This window comes from Anser brachyrhynchus (assembly GCF_964034855.1).
Source record: "Anser brachyrhynchus genome assembly, chromosome: 2".
Classification (NCBI taxonomy): Eukaryota; Metazoa; Chordata; class Aves; order Anseriformes; family Anatidae; genus Anser; species Anser brachyrhynchus.
In genome coordinates this window covers 161,242,450-161,262,597 of record NC_137695.1, presented here as the reverse complement: position 1 = coordinate 161,262,597, position 20,148 = coordinate 161,242,450, and the positions used below count along the sequence as shown (strand labels likewise).

Below are 20,148 nucleotides of genomic sequence, written 5' to 3'. Positions count from 1 at the left end.
GGCCGCTCTGTCCTGGAAGCCATGCGGGGCGTTCCCGAGCACTGGGACCCATCCGCGACGCTTTGTGCACCACCGGGCTGAGTGAGCCACGCTCCTGTCGCACCACAGGGACAAGCAGAGGCCAGCGGCCCACTGTGCACAGCCCCAGCAAGGCTCTGCTCACGCAGCAGCTGCACACATCGGCACCAGCACAGCAGCGCCCTGGGGTGCAGTGGGCGCTGCCATACGCACTGCACTGCACAGGGCGTCAGGGCGGTGCTTGTGCACAAGATGCAGCCTCAGAAGCCTCCACTCCACCAGCAGTGCCCCCCTGCTGCTGCTACCCCCGCCCCCAAAACCAGGGAGCCACTGGCAAGGGGCTGCAGCCTCCCAGGGCCATCCGAGCCCACGGCCCTGCTGGGCCCACACTCACCTTGATGCAGAGCACACCCAGCTCCGGGAGCCCGGGGCAGCCAGCAGCGTGCCTGGGGTCCCTGGGACAATCCTGCGGCCCTGGTCTGGGCACAGTGGCATGGGGGGGGCTGCCTGGGCATGGCTTTGCATGCACCGAGCACACTGGCATAGCACTCACACCAGGCACTGGGCAGTGCCCGCGGGCAGCAGGGTCCTGCTGGCCCCAGGTCCCTGCACCAGTGCCCCGGCCATGCCCCAGCTGGACAGGCAGCCTCCTCCTCCCCGCCAGCAAGCACCCACAGCGGCACAGCCCAAGAGTGCAGGAGGTGACCGAGAGCCCCCAGCCCACCCACCGGGCACGGCCGCTGACCAGGGAGCAGCGAGTGTGAACAGACCACGCGGAGCTGCCGGCTGGTTTCATAGGATCTCTTTTACTGACCTCACTGGGGAGAGCCATGGGTCCATACTGCATGTTTTACAAACACTTCACGGTATATACAAGTCAGGTTTTAGTGTTTTGCCCCCAAAAAGAGATGCTTTTGGATTATTGATAAGCTCCCGCTGCCCTGATGAGAAATGATTGGGAAATCAGGGAAGGGCAGGGACCCAAAGGAGTGGGAGCCCTGGCTCGGGCTGGGTATGTTACAGAATCGCCCACGTTAGTATGTCATGCAAAAGCAAAACTGGATAATGAGAATAATAACAAATGCTGAGGAATAACATGATCGATTTACACATGGCAAAATGAGAGAAGGTGGGAAGGAGGAGAGGTGCTGTGGAGATCCGCGAGCGAGCCGTGGCACCGTGCGTGGAGGCTGATCCTGAGGGAGGATGGGGTGCACTGGCACGGGGCGAGGGGAGGGCCAGGCAACCGCGCGGGTGCCTCTGGGGCCAGGGTGGCCAGGCCGGGCAGGCACAGCCCCCGCTGCCACCTCACTTATTGCTTCAGCCCCTGCTGGGGCACCGGTGGAGGATGTGGTGGGGCTGGGGCCACGCGCTGCCAGGGGGCAGGGGCGGCTGGTGAGTCAGGGGCTCCCGTGCTGCGGAGCACCTCCTGCACCCGGGCAGCGTGGCCCCAGGTCTCTGAGCGGGGATCTGGCAAGTGCAAAGGGAGAGGGAGCATTTCCCAGTGTCCTCAAGTGCGGTCCCACTTGCCCCAGCACTGGGGTACGGGCTCCGTGGCAGCGGTGAGGGGAGTTGGGATGGACATCCAGCAACACTAAAACAAAGCGAACAGAAAAGATGGGATGAGACAGGAGGACTGGTCCATGAGATGAAGCCACTGAGCCCAGCCGGCAGCGCCACGCGCCCGCCCCACACCAGCCTGCTCGCCCCGTGGAGCCTGGGCACAGCGGGAGCTCGTGTGGGGAGCCAGAACTGCTCTGGCACGGCCGTGGCTGAAAAGCCTCCACCGCCGGCCACGCTACCCCTGCACGTGCTTGGAGGAAAGCAATGCCCCGTGGCCATTTCACAGTCACAGTCTGGAGGATGTGCCCCCCCCCAGCAGCAGCCCCGCAAGCTGCAGGACCACGGGAAGCCCCCGAGAGCAGGGAAAGGTCAGCATTACCTGCGCAGGTGAGCTCAGCCGAGGCGCTGCCGCGTCCAGGGCTCCCCTCGAGCCGATCCACGACCTGCTAACGTCGGAGACCCAGCTGAGGAACTCGCCCAGCGGCAAGGGGACATCTTTGGTGGGACTGGAAAAAGACATCTGCCAGAGAGAGAGCGCGTTATTGCGGGTGATGGGAAGGAGAGGAAAGCCAAGAGGAAAGGAATTCCCATAGGAAAGAGGAGACCGGTTCTAAGATCCGCTTTCTCTCCAGCCAGAGCGCGCTCCAGGCCCGCCCCACACAGAGGCTCCCACGGCTGGAGGAGCCTCGGCGAGGGGAAGACGTGCAGCCGGGCAGCGGGCTGGGGCCTGGGTGCAGAAACCACGCGCAGCACGCACAGACCCCGGCTGGCTTTGGCAGCAAGGAGTCAGCAGGGCTCCAGCATGGGCTCTGCCGAGCGGCTGCCAGTTTGTTAGGCTACGTCAGCGTTAAGAAACAGACCTTGTGCGGAGCACTTCCCAGATACACGGAGAGACAGACAGATAGATAGATAGAGAGCGAGGTGCAGGTGCCGCCGCCAGCTGGCGGCCACACAGCTGCGCGTGGGGCAAGCCAAGCGAGCGGGCGGGCTGGCGGAGGTGGTGGGCACGCAGCGAAGCCCCTGGGTGGGCGCAGCGGCGGTGCGGGGCAGCTCCCTCCGCACGGCGCGGAAGCAGCGGGCAGCGCCAGCGCGCACTTACGGTCGGGGCACCGGGTCCGTGGCGGCGGCAGGGCTGTGCCGGGAGGCCAAGGAAAGGAGCTGGGGCAGCTCGGGAGGGGGCGCAGAGCCCCTGTGCCGTGCTGAGGGCAGGTGGAAGGGTCCGGGTGGCTCCAGTGGTGCACGGGATCGGGCTGCCCGGTGCTGAGCGGTGGGGGAGCCTGCGGCAGCGTCCTCCGCCGTCCCAGCCAGGCATGCCGCAGGGACAGCGCCGTCTCCTCCTTCAAGGTGCGGGGGTGAAGCCGGTAGGTTTTAATTACAAAAGAGTTGCTAAGTGGTTAGATCAAAAACACAAAACTGTTTTCAGGTTCTGCTTCGCTGTGTCCGAGTGGCTGGGCAGGATCTGCTCTGCAGAGGGCACGAACGGCAGCAAGCTCCCGGGGCTGCGGATCTGGGAGGGTAGTGTGTTCTCTCTCACATCTCTTAATATACAAATACTGTCAGAACAATCGTATATATTAATATATTAGTCTTTTTGGTTAAACTTTAGGCACTGCTTTGGAAGAATGGAGTTTAAAAATTAAAAAAAAAATAATAGTGATTAGCCAGCAGCATTGCAACATGCGGAGCGGGAGAGGCGGGCGGGCTCCTCAGAGGCTGGACGGGGCAGGCAGCCTCACGCCACGCTGAGCGGAGGCCCCCACAGCCCTGCCACGCTCGACTGCTGCCCGCAGCGCCCGCTCAGGAGGGATGGGGTGACGGAGGAGTCTCCTGCATCCACCGCACTCTGGGGACCTGCCGTGTATCTGCGCCCAAAGCTGGAGGACGAGAAGGAGGAGGAAGAGTAGGTCATGGAGAAGCCAGAGCTGGTGGCGTCGAAGCTCCCTCGCCTGGAGCTCGACCTGGATCCCGTCCGGGAGCCCGACCGCGAGCCGGAGGTGGATCCGGCACTGCTGACGTTGTAGGGGCTGTAGTAGCCCTTGCTGGACTGGGAGGAGGCCTCCAGCAGCCGCAAGCCGGTCCCGTCCTCGATCATGCTCCGGTCCATCGCGTCCTTGTAGGAGATCTTCAGCTTGGTTTTGGGGCAGGTGAGATACTTGGAGTAGGTGTTCACGTCCCGCAGCTTCTGGGCCGTGCGTGTGTCGATGGTGCCCTTCTGCAGTGCCTCATCCAAGGAGACCCGGCTCTCGACATCAGGCTCGATCAGGCCCCCCGTCAGGTACTGCACCTCCAGGAAGCGCTGCCCGGCCTCGTAGTATAGCCAGCCCTTCTTCAGGGCCTGGGCCGCTGACATCTTCGTCTTGGTCCGCGGGTCCTCGAAGCCGTAGAAGGCCTTCTGTGCCAGGTTGATGCGGTCCACCATGATTTTGTCAACCAGGCCCTTGTTCACCGCATCCGCGACAGAACACTTGTCCCCGGTGTTGGGGTCAATGATGCCCCCGGTGCAGGCCTGGGCTTCCAGCAGTCTCTGCCCCGTGATGTTGTCTACAAGGTTGCGGTGCATTGCCTCCGTGATGGACACCTTCTCCAGAGTGTCCGTGTCCAGGATGCCTGCCACCGGCCCGGTCTCCTCGGTCGGGTCACTCCACATCTGCGTTCTCAAGGGGGCCGGGCTGACAGTATAGGAGGAAGACGAGCCCACAGAAGACGATCGCGACCGGAAGCCACCCATGTTGCCAGAGAGCATGTCCGCAAACTCAGTGATGGAAAGGGTGCCTGAGCGGTACTGGTCCAGGGCCGACTGGTCGATCAGGCCCTTGCTGATGGCATCATCTATGTCGTACTGGCGCCCCGAGCGCCTGTCGATGATCATGGACTTCACCACGCCATCAGAGGAGGAGGTGGTGATCTCCTCCCACTCGCACTCCTGTTCTGACAGCTCCAGGTAGGTCTGGTGGTCGATGAGGCCCTTGCGATAGGCTTCATACACGGACATCTCCTTGCCTGTCTCTGGGTCGACGATCACAACCCTGCGCTTGCGGACAGAGGACTTGGAGGAGGTCTTCCTCTCACGCTTCTTCTCCTTCAGGGGCAGGAGGCAGAGGCCGGTCTCTGGGTCGGTGATGCACCTCTCCATGAGCTGCAGGTAGGTGAGGTTCTCCTCCGTGTTCGGATCAAAGAAACCCTTGGTGTCATCACTGGGATCCAGTAGGATCTCATTCATCTCCTCGTCGAAAAGGCCCCTCTTGTAGGCAATCTCCACAGGGAGGCGATGGCTCTCCTCGGGATCAATTATGCCTCCTGTGGCAATCTGGGCCTCGAGCAAGCGGATCCCATGGTCCTTCAGGATCAGACCCTTCTTCATGGCCTGGAATAGGGAGATGAGCTTTCCAGTGTAGGGATCCCGGTAGCCAGTGACCGCCCTCTCAGCAGAGAGCAACTTGTCCTTGAACTCAGGGCCCACGATGCCCATCCGCACAGCCTCCTCCACAGTCAGCTTGAGGCCCTTGATGGGGTCAATCACGTACCCCGTGGCCGCCTGCGCCTCCAGGAGCTCAAACGCGGTGCCTGGCCTGATGATGCCCTTCTTCATGGCCTGGTACACGGACAGCCGCTCCTTCGTGGAATCCACGAAGACACCAGCAATGCAGCTGGTGCCCTCCAGGAACTTCTTTAGGTTCTTGGAGACCTCCTCGATGGAAGTGAGGCCCTCCTGGAGGCGCTGGGCGGTGGCTTCATCCATCACCTGCGAGCGGACCAGCTCCTCCACGGTGATCTGCTTCCGCAGCCCCCGGAAGGTGAGCTTCCTCGTGTCGCAGAGTGGGAGCAGGAGGAGCCCGCTGGTCTCATCTTTGCGGCACCGCTTCAGGAGCTGTGTGTAGCTGAGCTTCTCATCCGTGGATGGATCCACATAGCTTCGCACCTCACTGGGCTCAGACAGCATGTCATACGTGTCCTTGTTGATGAAGCCCCGCTGGTAGGCCACCTCCAGGGGCAGATGGAAGCCCAGGTGTGGGTCAATGATGCCACCAGTGGCTATCTGGGCATCCAGGAGCTTGAGGGCCTCTTCGCTAGGAATGAGGTCTTTCTTCATGGCCTGGAAGATGGAAATCTTCTGTTCACTGTATGGGTCTCTGTAACCTGTCACAGCCCTCTCTGCGGACAGGAGTCGGTCATGGATTTCAGGCCCCACCAAGCCTTTCCTGACGGCTTCATCGACAGTCAGCATCTCGTTCTTTATGGGGTCAATCATGAAGCCGGTGGCCGCCTGGGCCTCCAGGAGGGAGCGGGCCACCTCAGAGCTGATCAGCCCCTTCTTCAAAGCCTGGTAGATACTGAGTTTCTGCTTGGAAGAGGGGATGTAGATGCCAGCAACGCAGCCTGACCCATAGAGATACTTCCAGATAGTCTCCACATCCAAGAGCTCCCGGAAGGTTTTGGAGCCCTGCTTCAGTAGGTTGTAGATGTCCTGAGAGATGATCTTGGCCTCATAGAGGTCCTCGGCTGTGATGCGGCGCCGGACATAGTCATAGGACGTGAGATTCTGCTGCCGAATGATCTCAGTCTTCTCGATGATCTCAATGATGATGATGATCATGCGCTCCTTGGACACACGGCCTGACTGGAACTCCTCCATGAGCTGCTTCCTCTGCTCCTCGGGCAGCAGGTCTGAGTGCATGATCTCCCAGAGTGACATAGAGGAGCCCGCCCTGCTGCCCACGGGGATGTCCACCTGTGTCTCCTCAAACACCTTTCGCGTCTCTGCCTCCGTGTACACGTGGGTGGTCTCTACCACCGTCGGCTTCTCAGGCTCCCGCAGAGGCAGCAGGTACAGGCCTGTCTCAGGATCCTCGATGCACCTCTCCTTCAGCTGCATGTAGGTGAGGTTCTCATGCGTGTTGGGGTCAAAGAAGCCCTTGGTGTCATCGGTTGGGTCAGAGAGGATCCGGTTCATCTCCTCATCAAAGTAGCCGCGCTTGTAAGCCACTTCTACGGGGAGGCGGTGGCTGTGCACGGGGTCGATGATGCCGCCGGTGGCGATCTGGGCCTCGAGCAGGCGGATGCCGTGCTCCTTGACAATTAGTCCTTTCTTCATGGCCTCAAAGAGTGAGATGGTGTTCCCCGAGTAGGGGTCCTTGTACCCAGTGACAGCCTTCTCAGCAGACAGCAGCTTCTCGTGCAGCTCGGGCCCGACAACGCCGGCCTTCACCGCCTCGTTGACATACAGTTTCCTGTTCTTCACAGGGTCAATCAAGAACCCAGTTGCTGCCTGGGCCTCCAGGAGGACCACAGCAGTGCTGGACCTCAGCAGGTTCCTCTTCATAGCCTCATAGATGTTCAGCTTCTCCTTGGTCGCCTCCACGTAGACGCCGGCAATGCAGTCACTCCCATGCAGGAATCTCCTCACTGTCTCTGTCTCGGCGAGCTCTTTCACTGATTTCTTGCCTTCTTTCAGTTGCTCATACTGGGCTTTGCTGATGATGCGGGACTCCACCAGCTCGCTGGCAGGTACAGGTGCCCGGAGACCGCTGAACGTCAGCTTCTCCTGCTTTTTGGTCTCTGTCTCCTCAATGATGGTGATCACAATCTTGATGATCTTCTCAATGGTCACTTTGCCAGTCTTGTACTGTCGGAGGAGCTCCCGACGGTGCTCCTCTGTAAAGTACTCGGAGTGGATCAGCTCCCAGATAGTCATTGTCTGGCCCTTCAAGCTGCCTGCTGGGACTTCCACCACCGCCTTATCAAAGCTCTCCTTTGCCTGGCTGTCCGTGTAGATCTCCTCCTGCTGTGACTGGATGGCTCTGTCCGAGAGGGGCAGCAGGTAGAAGCCAGTCTGCTTGTCACGGTGGCAGTTCTTCTGCAACTGGGCATAGGTGACGTGTTCTTGGGTGTTGGGACAATAGAAAGCTTTGATCTCATCATGGGCCGCAGACAAAGCCTCGTTCATCTCCGGGTCAAAGTAGCCTCGCTTGTAGGCAACCTCGAGCGGGAGCCGGTGGCTATTCACAGGGTCGATGATGCCTCCAGTGGCAAGCTGGACATCCAGCAGACGGATCCCAGTGTCACCGGGGATGAGCCCCTTCTTGAGCGCTTGGAAGAGGGAAACTGTCTGGCCTGTATAGGGATCCTTGTAGCCAGTCACAGCCTTCTCTGCGGACAGCAGCTTCTCATGAAACTCTGGCCCTACAGCCTCAGCCTTCACTGCCTCGTCAACAGAGAACAGCCTGTTCCTTATGGGGTCAATGATGTAGCCAGTGGCAGCTTGCGCCTCCAGCAGGGACAGGGCAATCTCTGGCTTCAGCAGGTTTCTCTTCAGGGCGTCATAGAAGGTGAGCTTCTGGCCAGTTGACTCCACTAGGATGCCAGCAATGGCATCTGTGCCCTTCAGGTACTGCCTCACAGACTCCATCTCCGCCACATCCTTCACAGACTTCTTGCCCTGGTGCAGCTGGTTGTAGAGGTCCTTGTTGATGATTTTGCTTTCCAGCAACTCAGCGGCAGGCACAGGGGCCCGGAGCCCCTCGAAGCACATCTGGCTCTTCTTCTCACTTTCCTCCACAACCGTGATGATGATCTTAATGATCTTCTCCACTGTGATCTTGCCAGTCCTGTACTGCTGGATCAGGTCCCGCCTTTGGTCCTCAGTGAAATATTCAGAGTTGATGATCTCCCAGATGGTCACCGTCTTCCCTTGGAACTTCCCAAATGGTGCTGTCACTGTGGCCTTCTTAAAGACGTCCTTGGCTTCTTGGTCGGTGTAGACCAGCTCTCTCCCTGCAGCCGCCTGGTCGGTGAGCGGAAGGAGGCACAGTCCTGTGTCCGGGTCAGTCACACACTGCTCCATGAGCTGCAGGTAGGTGAGGTTCTCCTGTGTGTTGGGGTCGAAGAAGCCCTTGGTGTCATCGCTGGGGTCGGAGAGGATCTGGTTCATCTCCTGGTCAAAGTAGCCGCGCTTGTAGGCAGCTTCTACGGGGAGGCGGTGGCTGTGCACGGGGTCGATGATGCCGCCGGTGGCTATCTGGGCCTCGAGCAGGCGGATGCCGTGCTCCTTGACGATGAGCTCCTTCTTCATGGCCTGGAAGAGGGAGATCTTGTCTCCCGTGTAAGGATCTTTGTAGCCAGTTACTGCTCGTTCAGCAGACAGCATTTTATTGTGCAGTTCTGGCCCAATCACTCCCTCTCTAACCGCCTCGTTCACTGAGAGCCTCGCATTCCGCACAGGGTCAATTATGAAGCCAGAGGCAGCCTGCGCTTCCAGGAGGACCAGCGCGGTGCCTGGGCTGAGCAGCTTCTTCTTCATGGCTTCATAGATGCTCATCTTTTGATTGGTGGGTTTGATTAACAAACCAGCAATGCTGCTCTTGCCCTGCAGGTACTTCTTGACGTCTTCCCTCTGTGAGAGCTCACCAACACTCACAACACCCTTCACCAACTTGTCTAAGTTCTCCTTGCTCAATATGCCAGCCTCAGCTAGCTTCTCTGCAGATACCTTCTGACGAATGCCATCAAAGGCGAACTCTGGCTCCCCATTTTGTGCTAAGCCATCCACCACGTCTCTGCCGTTGGGCACGGCTTTGATATCTGGCATCTGTGCCATCGTAACTACAACTTCCTCGGGCAGGTCATCTGTCTGGATCATGATCTCTCGTGTCTGGGCAAGGGCGGCCTTGTGCTCTTCCTGCATCTGCTCGAGCCTCTCCCTAAGCTTCTTGTTTTCCTCTTCAAGGAGTTTTTCTTGCTGCTGCCGTTGTCTCTCCAGCTGCTGCAGCTCCTCCTGCTTATGCCTAACATTCTCCTCTGCTTCCTTCTGATGCTTCTTGGCTTCATCCAGCATGGCCTTCAGTTGTTGCTTCTCCTGCTCCATCTCCTTCTGCTGCCGCTCCTGCTCTGCCTTCAGGTTCTGTGCTTTGTCCACTTCGTCTTTAAAGAGCTTCTCCAACTTAGCTTTCTCCTCCTCGATAAACTTCTCCTTCTGCAGCAAGGCATCCTTCTCCGTCAGGAAGGTCTGCTGGAGGATCTGCGTCTCCTGGCGGAGCTGTGCCTGCTGGGCCACCTGCATCTGGAGTGGGAGAGAGGACAGCACAGTCAGATGGCAACGTTCCCCCAGGAGGACAGCACTGGCAGGGCAGCGGGGGTGGGAGGACAGGCAGCAGGGTGCTACTGGGCTGCGCTGGGACGCGTGCTAGTTAGGGATGTGTCGCCCAACCGCTCGGCTACGCAGGTTAAGGGTTAAGGGAGCAGCACTGGGGGTTAGGGAGCTACAGCAGGCAACACATGGGTGAAACGAGCAGGGAAAAGACAAGCTCTTTTGCGGGATGAGGGACTCGCCACCCAGCTACCGAGGCGCGGAGCTGGGGACAGCTCCTGTCTGCAGAGGAGCATGGCAGGACGCCCCCGGGCAGAGGCCAGCAGCCAACTCAAGGGCTGAGGCCAGCTCCCAGAGCCCGTCCAGCCACTCATGCACCCACTGTCCTGGGACACGGTGTGAGGCAGCTAGGGAGAAGGAAGGTAGCCCTGCGTACCACCACCGCTAAGGGGACCCGTAACCCAGTACCTCCTCCGCCTTCTGCTGCAGCAACGCCGCCTCCTGCTTCAGCTTCTCCTTCTCCTGCTCCAGGTCGGCGATGGCCCTCCGCAGCTTCTCCGCGTCCTGGTCGCTTTGCTGCCGCTGGATCTCCAGAGTGTGCACCAGCGTCATCTTCTCCTGTGTGGCCAGCTCAGTCTCGTGCAGCCTCCCACTGATCTCCTCCGCCTGCTTCTTGAATCGCTTGGCCTCCTCCTCAGCCTTGGCCTGGGCCATGCTCATTTCCGCCACATGCAGCTTGAGGCGCTCAGCCTCGGCAGTGATCTCCAGCTGCCGCCGGCGCTCAGCCTCCAGGGTTTTCTGGAAGCCCTCAGTCTCCTCGGCCAGGCGCTGCTGCATCTGCTCCTTGTCCTCCTGCAGCCGCTTGGCGTGCTCCTGAGCCAGGTCCTTCTGCTTCTGCAGCATCTCTGCCTCGGCCTTCAGCCGTGTGGCCTCCTGTACTGCCTGCATCTTCTCCTTGAGCATCTTTTCTGCCAGCGCCCGTTGCTGTGCCAGGTCATCCTCAGCCAACTTCCGCATGCGGGCAGCCTCCTGGGCCTCCACACTGAGCCGGGCAGCCTCCTCTGCCACCTGCTTCATCTTCTCAGCCTCCTCTGCCAGAAACTTCTGTGTGTTGTCTTTGTCCTTGAGGATCAGCGCCTTGTTCTCCTCCTCAATCCGACTCTTCAGTTTTGCTAGCTCCTCCATCTGCACCCGGACCTTGAAGAGCTCCTCCTCCACCTGGGCCTTCTGCCGCACAGCGTCAGTCACCTCCTCCTTCAGCCGCTGCAGCTCCTCGTCCAGGATGCTTTTCTGGTGGTCCGTCTCGTCCAGCTGCAGCTTCACCTTGGTCAGCTCCTGCTCCACCTGCGCCTTCTGCCGCAGCGTCTGCTCAGCGAACTTCTTGTGTTTCTCCATCTCGGCATCCGCCAGCTGCTTCTGCCTCAGGGCCGCCTGCTCCGCCTGCGCCCGCTTCGCCGCCTCCAGCTCAGCCTCCTTGCGCAGCTTCTCCGCATCTGCCTGGGCCTGCGCCTTGGCCTGTGCCTCTTCCTCTGCCCGCTGCTTCTGCCGCTCGGCCTCTTCCACCCGCTGCCGAGAGAGGCTGGCGTCCTGCTCAGCCTTGCTGCGGGCGAACTCGGCTTCCTCGGCCAAACGCTTGGCCCTCTCGGCCTCCTCCCGCAGCCGGTCAAGGAGGCTCTGCTCCTGCCGCCGCGTCTGCAGCAGCTCCTGCTCCTTCTGTTGTACGGCGGCCAGGTGGGCCTTCTCCTCTGCTGCGATGCGCTTCTGTGCCGCCTCCCGTGCCAGCTGGATCTGCCGCTCCGACTCCTTCTCCGCCAGCTCCTTCTGCCGCCGAGCCTCCTCCACTGTGGCCTTCAGCCGCTCCACCTCCTCCAGGGCCAGCCGCCGCTGCCGCGCAGCCTCCTCCTCAGCTGCCAGGATGGCCTGCACCTTCTCCTCGGCCTCCCGCCGACGGCCCTCCTCCTCCAGTGCCAGTGCTCGCTGCCTCTCGGCCTCCCGCTCAGCCTGCTCCCGGCTGCGCTGCACCTCCTCTGCCTCGCCACGGATGCGGTTCAGCTCCCGCTCCAGGTCGGCCTTGCCCGCCGAGGCCTTCTCGAAGCTGGCCTTCAGTGCACGGATCTCCTCCTCAACCTGGCGCCGCTGCCTCAGTGTGTCCTCCACGAGGCCCTTCTGCCGCTCCAGCTCGCTCTCCGAGGAGCGCTTCAGCAAGGCAATCTTCTCCTCGATGTCCTGCTTGTGCTGGGCAGCCTGCTCCTCCAGCAGCTTGCGCTGGTAGGCCTCATCCTCTGCCAGGCGCCGCAGCCGCTCATTCTCAGCCTCTTTCTCCTTCAGGGCGATCTCGGCCTCTGCCTTCAGCCGCGAGGCCTCGTTGATGGCTGCCAGCTTCTCCTTCAGGATCCGCTCGGCCTCAGCCCGCTGCCGGCTAGCCTCCTCCTCTGCGAGCTGCCGCTGTCTCTTGGCTTCCTCAGAGAGGGCCCGCAGCCGGGCAGCCTCCTCTGCCAACTCCCGCAGCTTGCTGGCTTCAGCCTCCAGCCGCTGCTTGGACTTCTCGCTAGTGGAGCGTGACTCCTCCTCTGTCTTGGCCTTGCTCTCCAGCAGGACTTCCATCTCCGCCCGCAGCTTGGCCAGCTCCTCCTCCACCTCCTTCCTTTTCTGGATGGCCTCGCTCACCTCCTTCTTCAGCCGGAAGAGCTCCTCCTCCAGGAGCAGGCGCTGCTGCTCCCTATTCTCCATCTCTGCCTTCAGCCGGATCAGCTCCTGTTCCGCTGCCAGCTTCTGCTGGGCCGTGCCCTCTGCGAGCTCCCTCTGCTTCTCCAGCTCCTCCTCCGCCAGCTCCTTCTGCCGCAGGGCCGACTCCTCCGCCTTGGCACGCTTGCGGGCCTCCCGCTCCGCGTCTTCCTTTTGCTTCTCTGCCTCCTCCTGCGCCAGAGTCTTCTTGTGGGCCACCTCCTCTGCCTGCAGCCGCAGCCGCAGCGCCTCGTTGGCCTTCTGCCGCCAGTGCTCCAGCTCCTTCTCAGCCTCCTCCCGTGACTGCTCGGCCTCCAGCTGCTGCCTCTTCAGCCGCTCGGCCTCCTCCTGCAGGTGGGCCACTGTGATGTGCTCCTGCTGCAGCGACAGCTCCAGCTGTGCCGTCTTCTCGGCAAAGGAAAGCCGCTTGCTCTGCAGCTCGGCCTCGGCGCTCCGCTGGGCCACTTCCTGGGCCACCTGGATCTGCCTCTCCTTCTCAGCCTCCGCCTGCCGCATCCGCCGCTCAGCCTCCTCTGCCTGCAGCCGCAGCTTCTCCAGGTCCGCCAACGCCTTCTGCTTCTCCCGCGCTGCATCCCGCTCGGCCTGCACCTTGCGCTTCAGCTCCTCCTCTGCCTCCCGCTTCTTCTGGCTTTCCTCCTTCACCTGCCGGCGCAGGCGCTCAGCCTCCTCCTGTGCCTGCCTCTTCTGCCGCTCGGCCTCCTCAGCACGTGCCCGCAGCTCCTGCAGCTCCGTCTCGGCACCAGCCCGCTGCTTCTCAGTGGTCTCCAGCTGGAGGCGGATGAGACGGATCTCCTCCTCCACCTTCTTGCGGTTGTACTCAGCCTCCTCGATTAGCTTGACCTTGGACTTGATTTGGTGGTCGGAGTTCTGCCGCAGCTGCATCAGCTCCTGCTGGATGTTCTGCTTCTGCTGCTCAGCGTCCACGGCCACCACCTCCCGCCGGGTGACCTCCTCCTGCATGCGGAGCTGCAGCTCCCGCGCCTCCGCTTCCGCCTGCGCCTTGGCTTTGGCGTGGGCCTCGGCCAGCTGCCGCTGCTTCTCCAGCTGGGCCTCCACCTCCGCCAGCCGCTTCCTCTCCTCCTCCTTCAGCTTCTTGGCGGCTTTCTGGAGGAGAAAGAGGGTGCAGAGAAAACAGAAAGGGGGAAGAGAGAGAAATCACAACGGATGCGACCAAGCCACGGCGTCAATGCCAGCCACAACCACGCACCACCGAGACACGGGACGGTCCGGGGCAGAGGGGTGGAGGATGCGCATGGAATGGCGTCGGCTCCCTGGGCCTCCCCACGAGCTGGAGGCGGTGGCGCCAGCTTCCAGAAGACGTATGGCAGACAGGGGACACACGACTACTGATCTGACTTAGCAGGGCGCGGGCAGACAGGCGACAGGACCCGGACAGCAGTGCGGGAAGCAGGATGACCCACGTACCACAGACAAGGAATGGAGCGCGAGCCAAGCCCAAGGCAATGGAGACGGATGCAAGCAGCTTGCACACCACCACCGTGCCCGCTGCCGTCCGGGCAGAGCCTCTCCCAGCCCCGTGCACGAGGGGAATGAGAGCCCCGGCCGGATGCAGCAGGACAGAGGGGAGCTGGGGTGAGGAAGGTGCCAGCTGCGCTTTCCCTGCCAGGAAAACCTCGACGATGTGGAAAGCGCTCCAAGCACCAGCACTGCCCCTGCCAGTCCGAGTCCCCCGCCGGCCCGCTCCAGACAAGCCGGTGGGCTGGCTGGCTACCGAGGAGCCGACATAGCTCGTGTGTGGCTTGGGGCCGTGCTGCAGAGTGCTCGTGCTGCATGCACTGCGAGCTCAGGGACAGCCCCGGGGATGGGCACAGGCAGCACACGTGCAGGTGAGCTGGGTCCCCTTGCGCCACCCCGAGAGGTGCAGTGAGTGCCCAGGAGCGCAGGCAGAAGGAGAGGAGGAAGGCGGGAGGGCAAGCGGCTCCCCGGAGGGCAGGAGCACAGTGAGCAGGAGCAGGGCGCGCAGGCTGCTGGCAGCCATGGGGTGAGGCGGGGGTGCCGTGAGGAGGGGGACATGCGCAGAGTGAGTACCTGGTGCAGGGATGCCAGAGTCATCCTGGTTTTTTACCCTCCATTAGATCCCCACCAACACAAACATCCCCCAAGACAAAGCACTGGCAAAGCGGCTCGACTTCCAAGGGCAGAAACCAAGAGTTAGAAAGGTTACCAAGACAGAACAACCGAGGCATCCGGTCCCGCGGCGCCCGAGCACAGCGTCATGCTGATGGCAGGTGCTGACTGCGCTACGTGTATCTGGGAAGTGCCTCCTACCACCGGTCACACCAGAGCCCGGCAGCGCCCACAGCCGGCTGTGCACCACCCCGGCTGGCCCTCGCTGCTCGGAAATTTGCTGCACCCAGAGCCAGCGGCTTCGGTCCCGGAAGCCCAGATCAGAGTGGGGTTAGAGGCCGTGGGCCAGTGTTAGTGATGGGGCTGGCAGTCATCATGAACCACGTTCCCCATTGTTATGAAGAAGAGAAAATGCAGCCGGAGTCATGCCGCCCCGCACGCCCATGCCCCGTGCCCCTACCTCCTCCTCCTCCAGCCGCCGCAGTGTCTCGGTAATGAACTTGATGTACTGGCTGGTCAGCGTGGTCAGCTCGCTGTATCGTGTCCGCAGGTCCACGTACTGCAGCAGACAGTGGGGTCAGCGGGAGGGGAGCACACCACAGTGACCCCAGCCCCGCCACCCCACATTGCTGTGGCCAGCCCCGTGCCCTCCCCGTGCTGCAGCCCTCTGCTCCTGCTGAAGGAGCTCCAGGCTCAGCCACGTGCCGGGACCACACCGAGGCGTCCCCCCTCACCTCCTGGATGATGCTGTCAGACGCGGACTGCACTTTGGGCTTCTTGGCCGGAGAGGCCACGGGCTCCACCTGTGCCTTGAAGGTGACGAGCTGTAGTTCGTAGTCCTGCCGGGGAGAAGCCAGGTCAGCAGGTGGGCCAGCACTCCGGGGAGCCCCTGTGCCCCTGGAGGCCCCGGCCCTGCACTGCCCCCCGCAGCCCCACGCCGGCCCCGGTGCCCCTGGCAAGGCCAGCCTGCAGCGGCACGCATGGCCAGCGGCACACCTTGATGGCATCGATGTACTGCTTGGCGTAGCGCTGGCACTCCTCCACCTTCTCCTTGTTGCGGTCGCACTCCTCCAGGAGTTTCTGGGGAAATGCGTGGGGGTGAGCTCAGGCGCCGTGAGCACCAGCCAGGCCACCCGCGCTCACCCTGGCCCGGGTTCTACCTTCTCCTGCAGCAGCTGCTCCCGCACGGTCTTGCTGTCGGTGATGGGCACCGCCTGGATTTTCTCCTGCCGCTGCTTGGCGTCCTGGATCCACTGGAGCAGCCCGTCGCAGCTCTCGCGGTAGTAGCGCAGCTGGCGGCCCAGCTGGTCCAGCTCGCGCTGGCGCAGGTCGATCTGGGTCAGGACGGCTTGCCAGCGCTCCAGCAGCTGCTGCACTCGCTCCCGGTAGCGGTCCAGGTCGACGTCCCGCTCGCTGTGGCCCCTCACCATCCGCTCATTGACATCCTTGGCCTTGCTCAGGTCAGTCTCCAGCGTGCTGAAGAAGGGCTGGTGCCCCTCCACCTGCGCACGCAGCCGCTGCAAGGCACAGAGCAGAGCTCAGCCCCGGTCCCCGCCAGCCCCGGCCCGCCCCCAGCACAGCGCAGCCCCAGTACCTTCAGCTCGGCCTTGCTGGCCTCCAGCTCCTTGAGGTCAGCTGGCACGGTCTGCACGTTCTTCAGCTGGTCCTCGTACTTCTTGACCAGCTCCTCTGCCCCCTGCGTGCTGCGGATCACCAGGTTGATGGTCTTCAGCCTGCAGAGAGAGGGGACAGCTTCCGTGGGTGCCAAGAGCCAAGCAGGCAGCAGTGCGAGAAGTATGCAGCGAGGAGACGGGAGCACCACCAGGGCACAGCCGGCCACCTCCTCATCCTTCCTCCTCCTCCTCTTCCTTCTCCTCCTCCTCCCCCCCCCTCCACCCCTGCCGATGCCCTGGTGTTTGCTCCCAGCACGGAGGATGAAGAACCACAGTGTGGAGCCACATGTGGCTGGGCACTCACTTCTCCAGGTAGATGCTGGAGAGGCTGTACACCTGGTCCATCTTCTGCAGCGTGATCTCCAGCTCTGAGCGCAGGACAGGGGCCGAGCTGGCCTGCTCTGGCTGGGCCAGCACCTTCTCCGTCTTCTCACTGACCTTGTCCAGGCTCTTCTTGATGCCCTCCAGCTCCAGGTGGATTTGCTGCAGGGAGAGCAGCGCGTGTCAGCTCACAGGCTGCTGGTGCAGCCTGGTGCCTACATCCACGTTGTGCCAAATACGACAACCTGACAGCAAGAGGCTCCCCGCGCATGGAAGGAGCGTACCCACGGTGAGAAGGAGCAGGGCAGAGAAAGGGCAGGGGTCTGCAGCCCACCGGCGCAGCAGACTGGGCGCAGGGGTCCCCATGTGCCGCGTGTCTCCTGAAGCACATACCTGCTGCTCGGTGATGCGCTGGGCGCACTCCTTGACCGGGTCCTTGTCGAGGGGCAGGCGGATCTTGTGGATGGTGCGGGTCTCACAGCCCTCCAGCTGCAGGCGGATGTCCTTCAGCTGCGAGATGTAGTTCTTGCAGAGGGACTCATCCTGCTCTCCTGCGGGGACATCGGGGCCAGGTCAGCGGCTGCTGCGCTCGCCCTGCCCGCGCCTCTGGGAGGGAGGGGATGCCCGGCAGAGGCTCACCTTTCTCCTGGCTGCGCAGCAGCAGCTCGTACTTCTGGGTGCAGGCGTTGTACTCGCGCTCCACCTGCAGCCGGTCGTCGGGCTGGAAGCTCTGCGAGTCCTGGCTGTCCCTCATGAAGTCCTGGTAGTGCGTCTCCAGGCTGCGCAGGACCTGCCTGCACTCCTCCACCTGCATCGTGCGGAACTGGGGGCAAGCAGCACCGTCAGCCCCCGCGGCGGCTCCCGGGGACCCACGGTGCTGCCCCACGCCAGCCCCGGGACTCACCGTCAGGTGGGACCAGGACTGGATCTGCTGGATGTCGCGGATCAGGTACTGCCAGGAGAGCAGGCTCCTCATGTCCAGGTGCAGCTGGTGCCACAGCACCAGGAGCTGCTGGTGGGCGGCCTCCAGCCTGGGGAGAGGCAGCGTCAGCCGGGGGGCGACGGACAGAGCAAGCGGGGACCCCCGCTGGTGGCTGGGGGGCACCAGCGGCGCTCACCTGTGCACGGCCTCCAGCGCCTCCTTGTTGGGGGGCGGCACGAGGAAGCAGACAGAGGGCACGATGGACTCGCTGCCGGCGGCGCTCAGCACCTTCCACTTGTAGGGCTGGGCGTTGCTCAGCAGGGCGCACTCGTCGTTCTTGTGCACCGTGATCTGCGGGGCGGGCAGGCGTCAGCCCAGCGCGGGCGCAACGCACGGCCCTCGGCCCTCGCCGCCGCCGCCCCCGGCCCCCTCCCGCCCCACTCACCTCCATTTGCTTGTAGTCGCAGACGGCCTGGATGGGCAGGCGGCCCTTGAGCGGGGCGGCCGGGCTGCGGGGCTTCAGCTGCACGATGGCCTTGGCGCGCCGCGCCAGCCCCGCCAGCTGCCCCTGGTACTCGGAGAGCTGGTCCTTGGTGTCCTGCGGCACAGCGCGGCGTGAGCGGCCCCGCAGCCCCGGCCGCACGGGGCCCCACGGGACACTGCGGGGCGGGGGGGCTATGGGGGGAGAAGGGGTCGTGCCTGCCGCGGGGTCTGTCTGCAGGCTGGGGGGGCGGCAGTGGGCCCTGCAGCAGGGCGGCGGTGGGGGGCAGCAACCTGGGGTGCTGCCGTGGAATGTGCATGGGGGGGTCACTGCTGGGGTGCACACGTGGGGGTCAATGCTGGGGTGCACACGTGGGGTGCACACATAGGGGTCAATGTTGGGGTGCACAAGTCAGGTGCACAGGTGGGGGTCAACACTGGGGTGCACGTACGGGAGATCAATGTTGGGGCGCACAAGTGAGGTACACATGTAGGGGTCAATGTTGGGGTGCACAAGTGGGGTGCACATATGGGGGATCATTGCTGGGGTGCACGCGTGGGGGTTCAGCCTTGGCGTGCTGCAGTGGGGTGCATGCGTTGGGGGTCACCCTGGGGGGCTGCAGCAAGGCGGGGGGGCACTCACAACGCAGTCCTGCAGCAGGTCCTCCAGGCGTGTGACCGTGATGCTGCGGTCACAGGAGTATTTCTTCTTCATGTTCTCCTGCATCTTCCTCAGGAACTCCTCAGCCTCTTTCACGTCGGCAAAGAACTGGGGGGGCAGAGCGGGGTGAGCAGGGCCGCACAGCCCAGCCGCGGGGGGGCCGCGGCCGGTGGGGGCCCCGTGGGCACCCCCGCCCCTACCTGGAAGTAGGCGCTGTTCTCCTTCAGGTGGGCCTCGATGCAGCAGCACAGCTGGAGCATCCAGCTCCACTGCGTCTGCAGGGCTGCCTGGAAGGCCTGGGACAACGGGGACGGGGGGGACACGTCAGGACGGAGCCTGCGCTGCCCCACCACCGTGCCCCACAGCAGTGCCCCTGAGCTGCCCCCCACACCCCCCCTGGTACCCCCGTCCTGCACCCCCCGCTCACCTCCACCGTCTGCCTGCCCGGGTGCTCCTCCCGCAGCAGCCGGTCCCCCGTGCTCTGGATCTCTTTGATTTTGCGCTCCCTCAGCTCCAGCTCCCGCATCAGTCCCTGGCGTGGGCACCGAGGGCGGTGGTGAGTGCCAGAGCCCCACGCAAGGCCAGCACGGTCCCCACACGGGTGTGCGTGGGTGTGCACACACACAGGTCTGCGTGTGCTCTGTGCACGCTGGGGTGCAGCTCTGCAGCTCAGGGACACGCGAGGGGGATGCTCGGGGTGGGTGTTGGGTCCGCAGCCACGGCAGGAATGGGGAGCTGGGGGGCACAGGGCTGGGGGTGCTGGGGGACGGGGGCACGGGCTGGGTGCTGAGGCCTGCAGCCCTCCCCGGCGCTGCACGCGCAGCAGCTGGGGGGTGACGGGACTGGCGTGCGCTCAGCGCTGCAGCGCGCAGATGTGGTTTCATCCGAGCGACCAGATAGCGAGAGGGGAAGAGCAGAATGAAGCCCAGCTCAGACAACAAAGAGATAAAGAGCAGCGCTGGCATGATGAGGAGATAAAGAGCTAAAGAGCGGGGCGGGAGCAAGCAGCGCAGCAGAGCACGTGAGGTGAGATGAGATGAGATGAGATGGGGCTGAAGGCCCCAGAGAGCCCTCCCTGCCCCTGGCTGCATGAGGCACCGTGCACAAACCTGTCACCAGAGGGACTGGGACCATGCGGGGGCCACGCACAGGGCCGGGGGGGGCTGGGGACCCCTGAGGACAGCCGTGTGCGCAGCCGGGGACAGCGCGGCACAGGGACAGCGGGGGGGGGACGGCACAGGGCGGCAGCGCCGGCACTCCGTACCGAGTAGTTCTCCTTCTTGGCCGTCATGTTGGGGTTGCGGTCGCTCCAGTCGAAGTTCACCTCCTCTTCCTCCTTCTCGTTCAGCCACATCAGCTCCTTGGTGGCAGCGCTGACGAAGGCGTGGAGGCTCTCCAGGTGCCGCAGCCGGGACTTGGAGGAGTTCTGGGGAGGGGGCGCAGGGATGGGATGGGCCTGCACCCCCCCACCCACACGTCTCCTCCTGCCTCCCCCCCTCAGCATTTTCCTCCCCACATCCCCCGTCCATCCTCCTCCCCATTTCTCCATGTCCCACACGTCCTCCCCACGTCCCCCCACACCCTGCGCCTCCTC

General features: G+C 63.1%; 1 protein-coding gene across 21 annotated transcripts in view; it reads right to left on the bottom strand.

The window, feature by feature from the left end:
• Positions 1 to 805: 805 nt before the first annotated feature.
• Positions 806 to 20,148, bottom strand: part of PLEC (plectin) — a 57,944-nt gene continuing 38,601 nt past the window's right edge. For 20 of the 21 annotated variants that reach the window (XM_080582332.1, XM_080582333.1, XM_080582337.1 and 17 more), the window contains 19 exons: positions 19,819 to 19,980; positions 18,982 to 19,086; positions 18,755 to 18,850; positions 18,537 to 18,662; positions 17,859 to 18,011; positions 17,610 to 17,764; positions 17,396 to 17,522; positions 17,131 to 17,314; positions 16,885 to 17,042; positions 16,475 to 16,653; positions 16,092 to 16,230; positions 15,658 to 16,014; positions 15,494 to 15,577; positions 15,232 to 15,336; positions 14,958 to 15,056; positions 10,133 to 13,513; positions 2,681 to 9,637; positions 1,961 to 2,101; positions 806 to 1,612 (listed from right to left, as the gene is read on the bottom strand). In XM_080582332.1, the coding sequence (XP_080438458.1) occupies positions 3,314 to 9,637; positions 10,133 to 13,513; positions 14,958 to 15,056; positions 15,232 to 15,336; positions 15,494 to 15,577; positions 15,658 to 16,014; positions 16,092 to 16,230; positions 16,475 to 16,653; positions 16,885 to 17,042; positions 17,131 to 17,314; positions 17,396 to 17,522; positions 17,610 to 17,764; positions 17,859 to 18,011; positions 18,537 to 18,662; positions 18,755 to 18,850; positions 18,982 to 19,086; positions 19,819 to 19,980 (11,934 nt within the window). In that variant the 3' untranslated portion in view covers positions 806 to 1,612; positions 1,961 to 2,101; positions 2,681 to 3,313. The remainder of the gene's footprint in view (positions 1,613 to 1,960; positions 2,102 to 2,680; positions 9,638 to 10,132; positions 13,514 to 14,957; positions 15,057 to 15,231; positions 15,337 to 15,493; positions 15,578 to 15,657; positions 16,015 to 16,091; positions 16,231 to 16,474; positions 16,654 to 16,884; positions 17,043 to 17,130; positions 17,315 to 17,395; positions 17,523 to 17,609; positions 17,765 to 17,858; positions 18,012 to 18,536; positions 18,663 to 18,754; positions 18,851 to 18,981; positions 19,087 to 19,818; positions 19,981 to 20,148) is intronic. The other variant, XM_080582331.1, reaches the window with a different exon arrangement.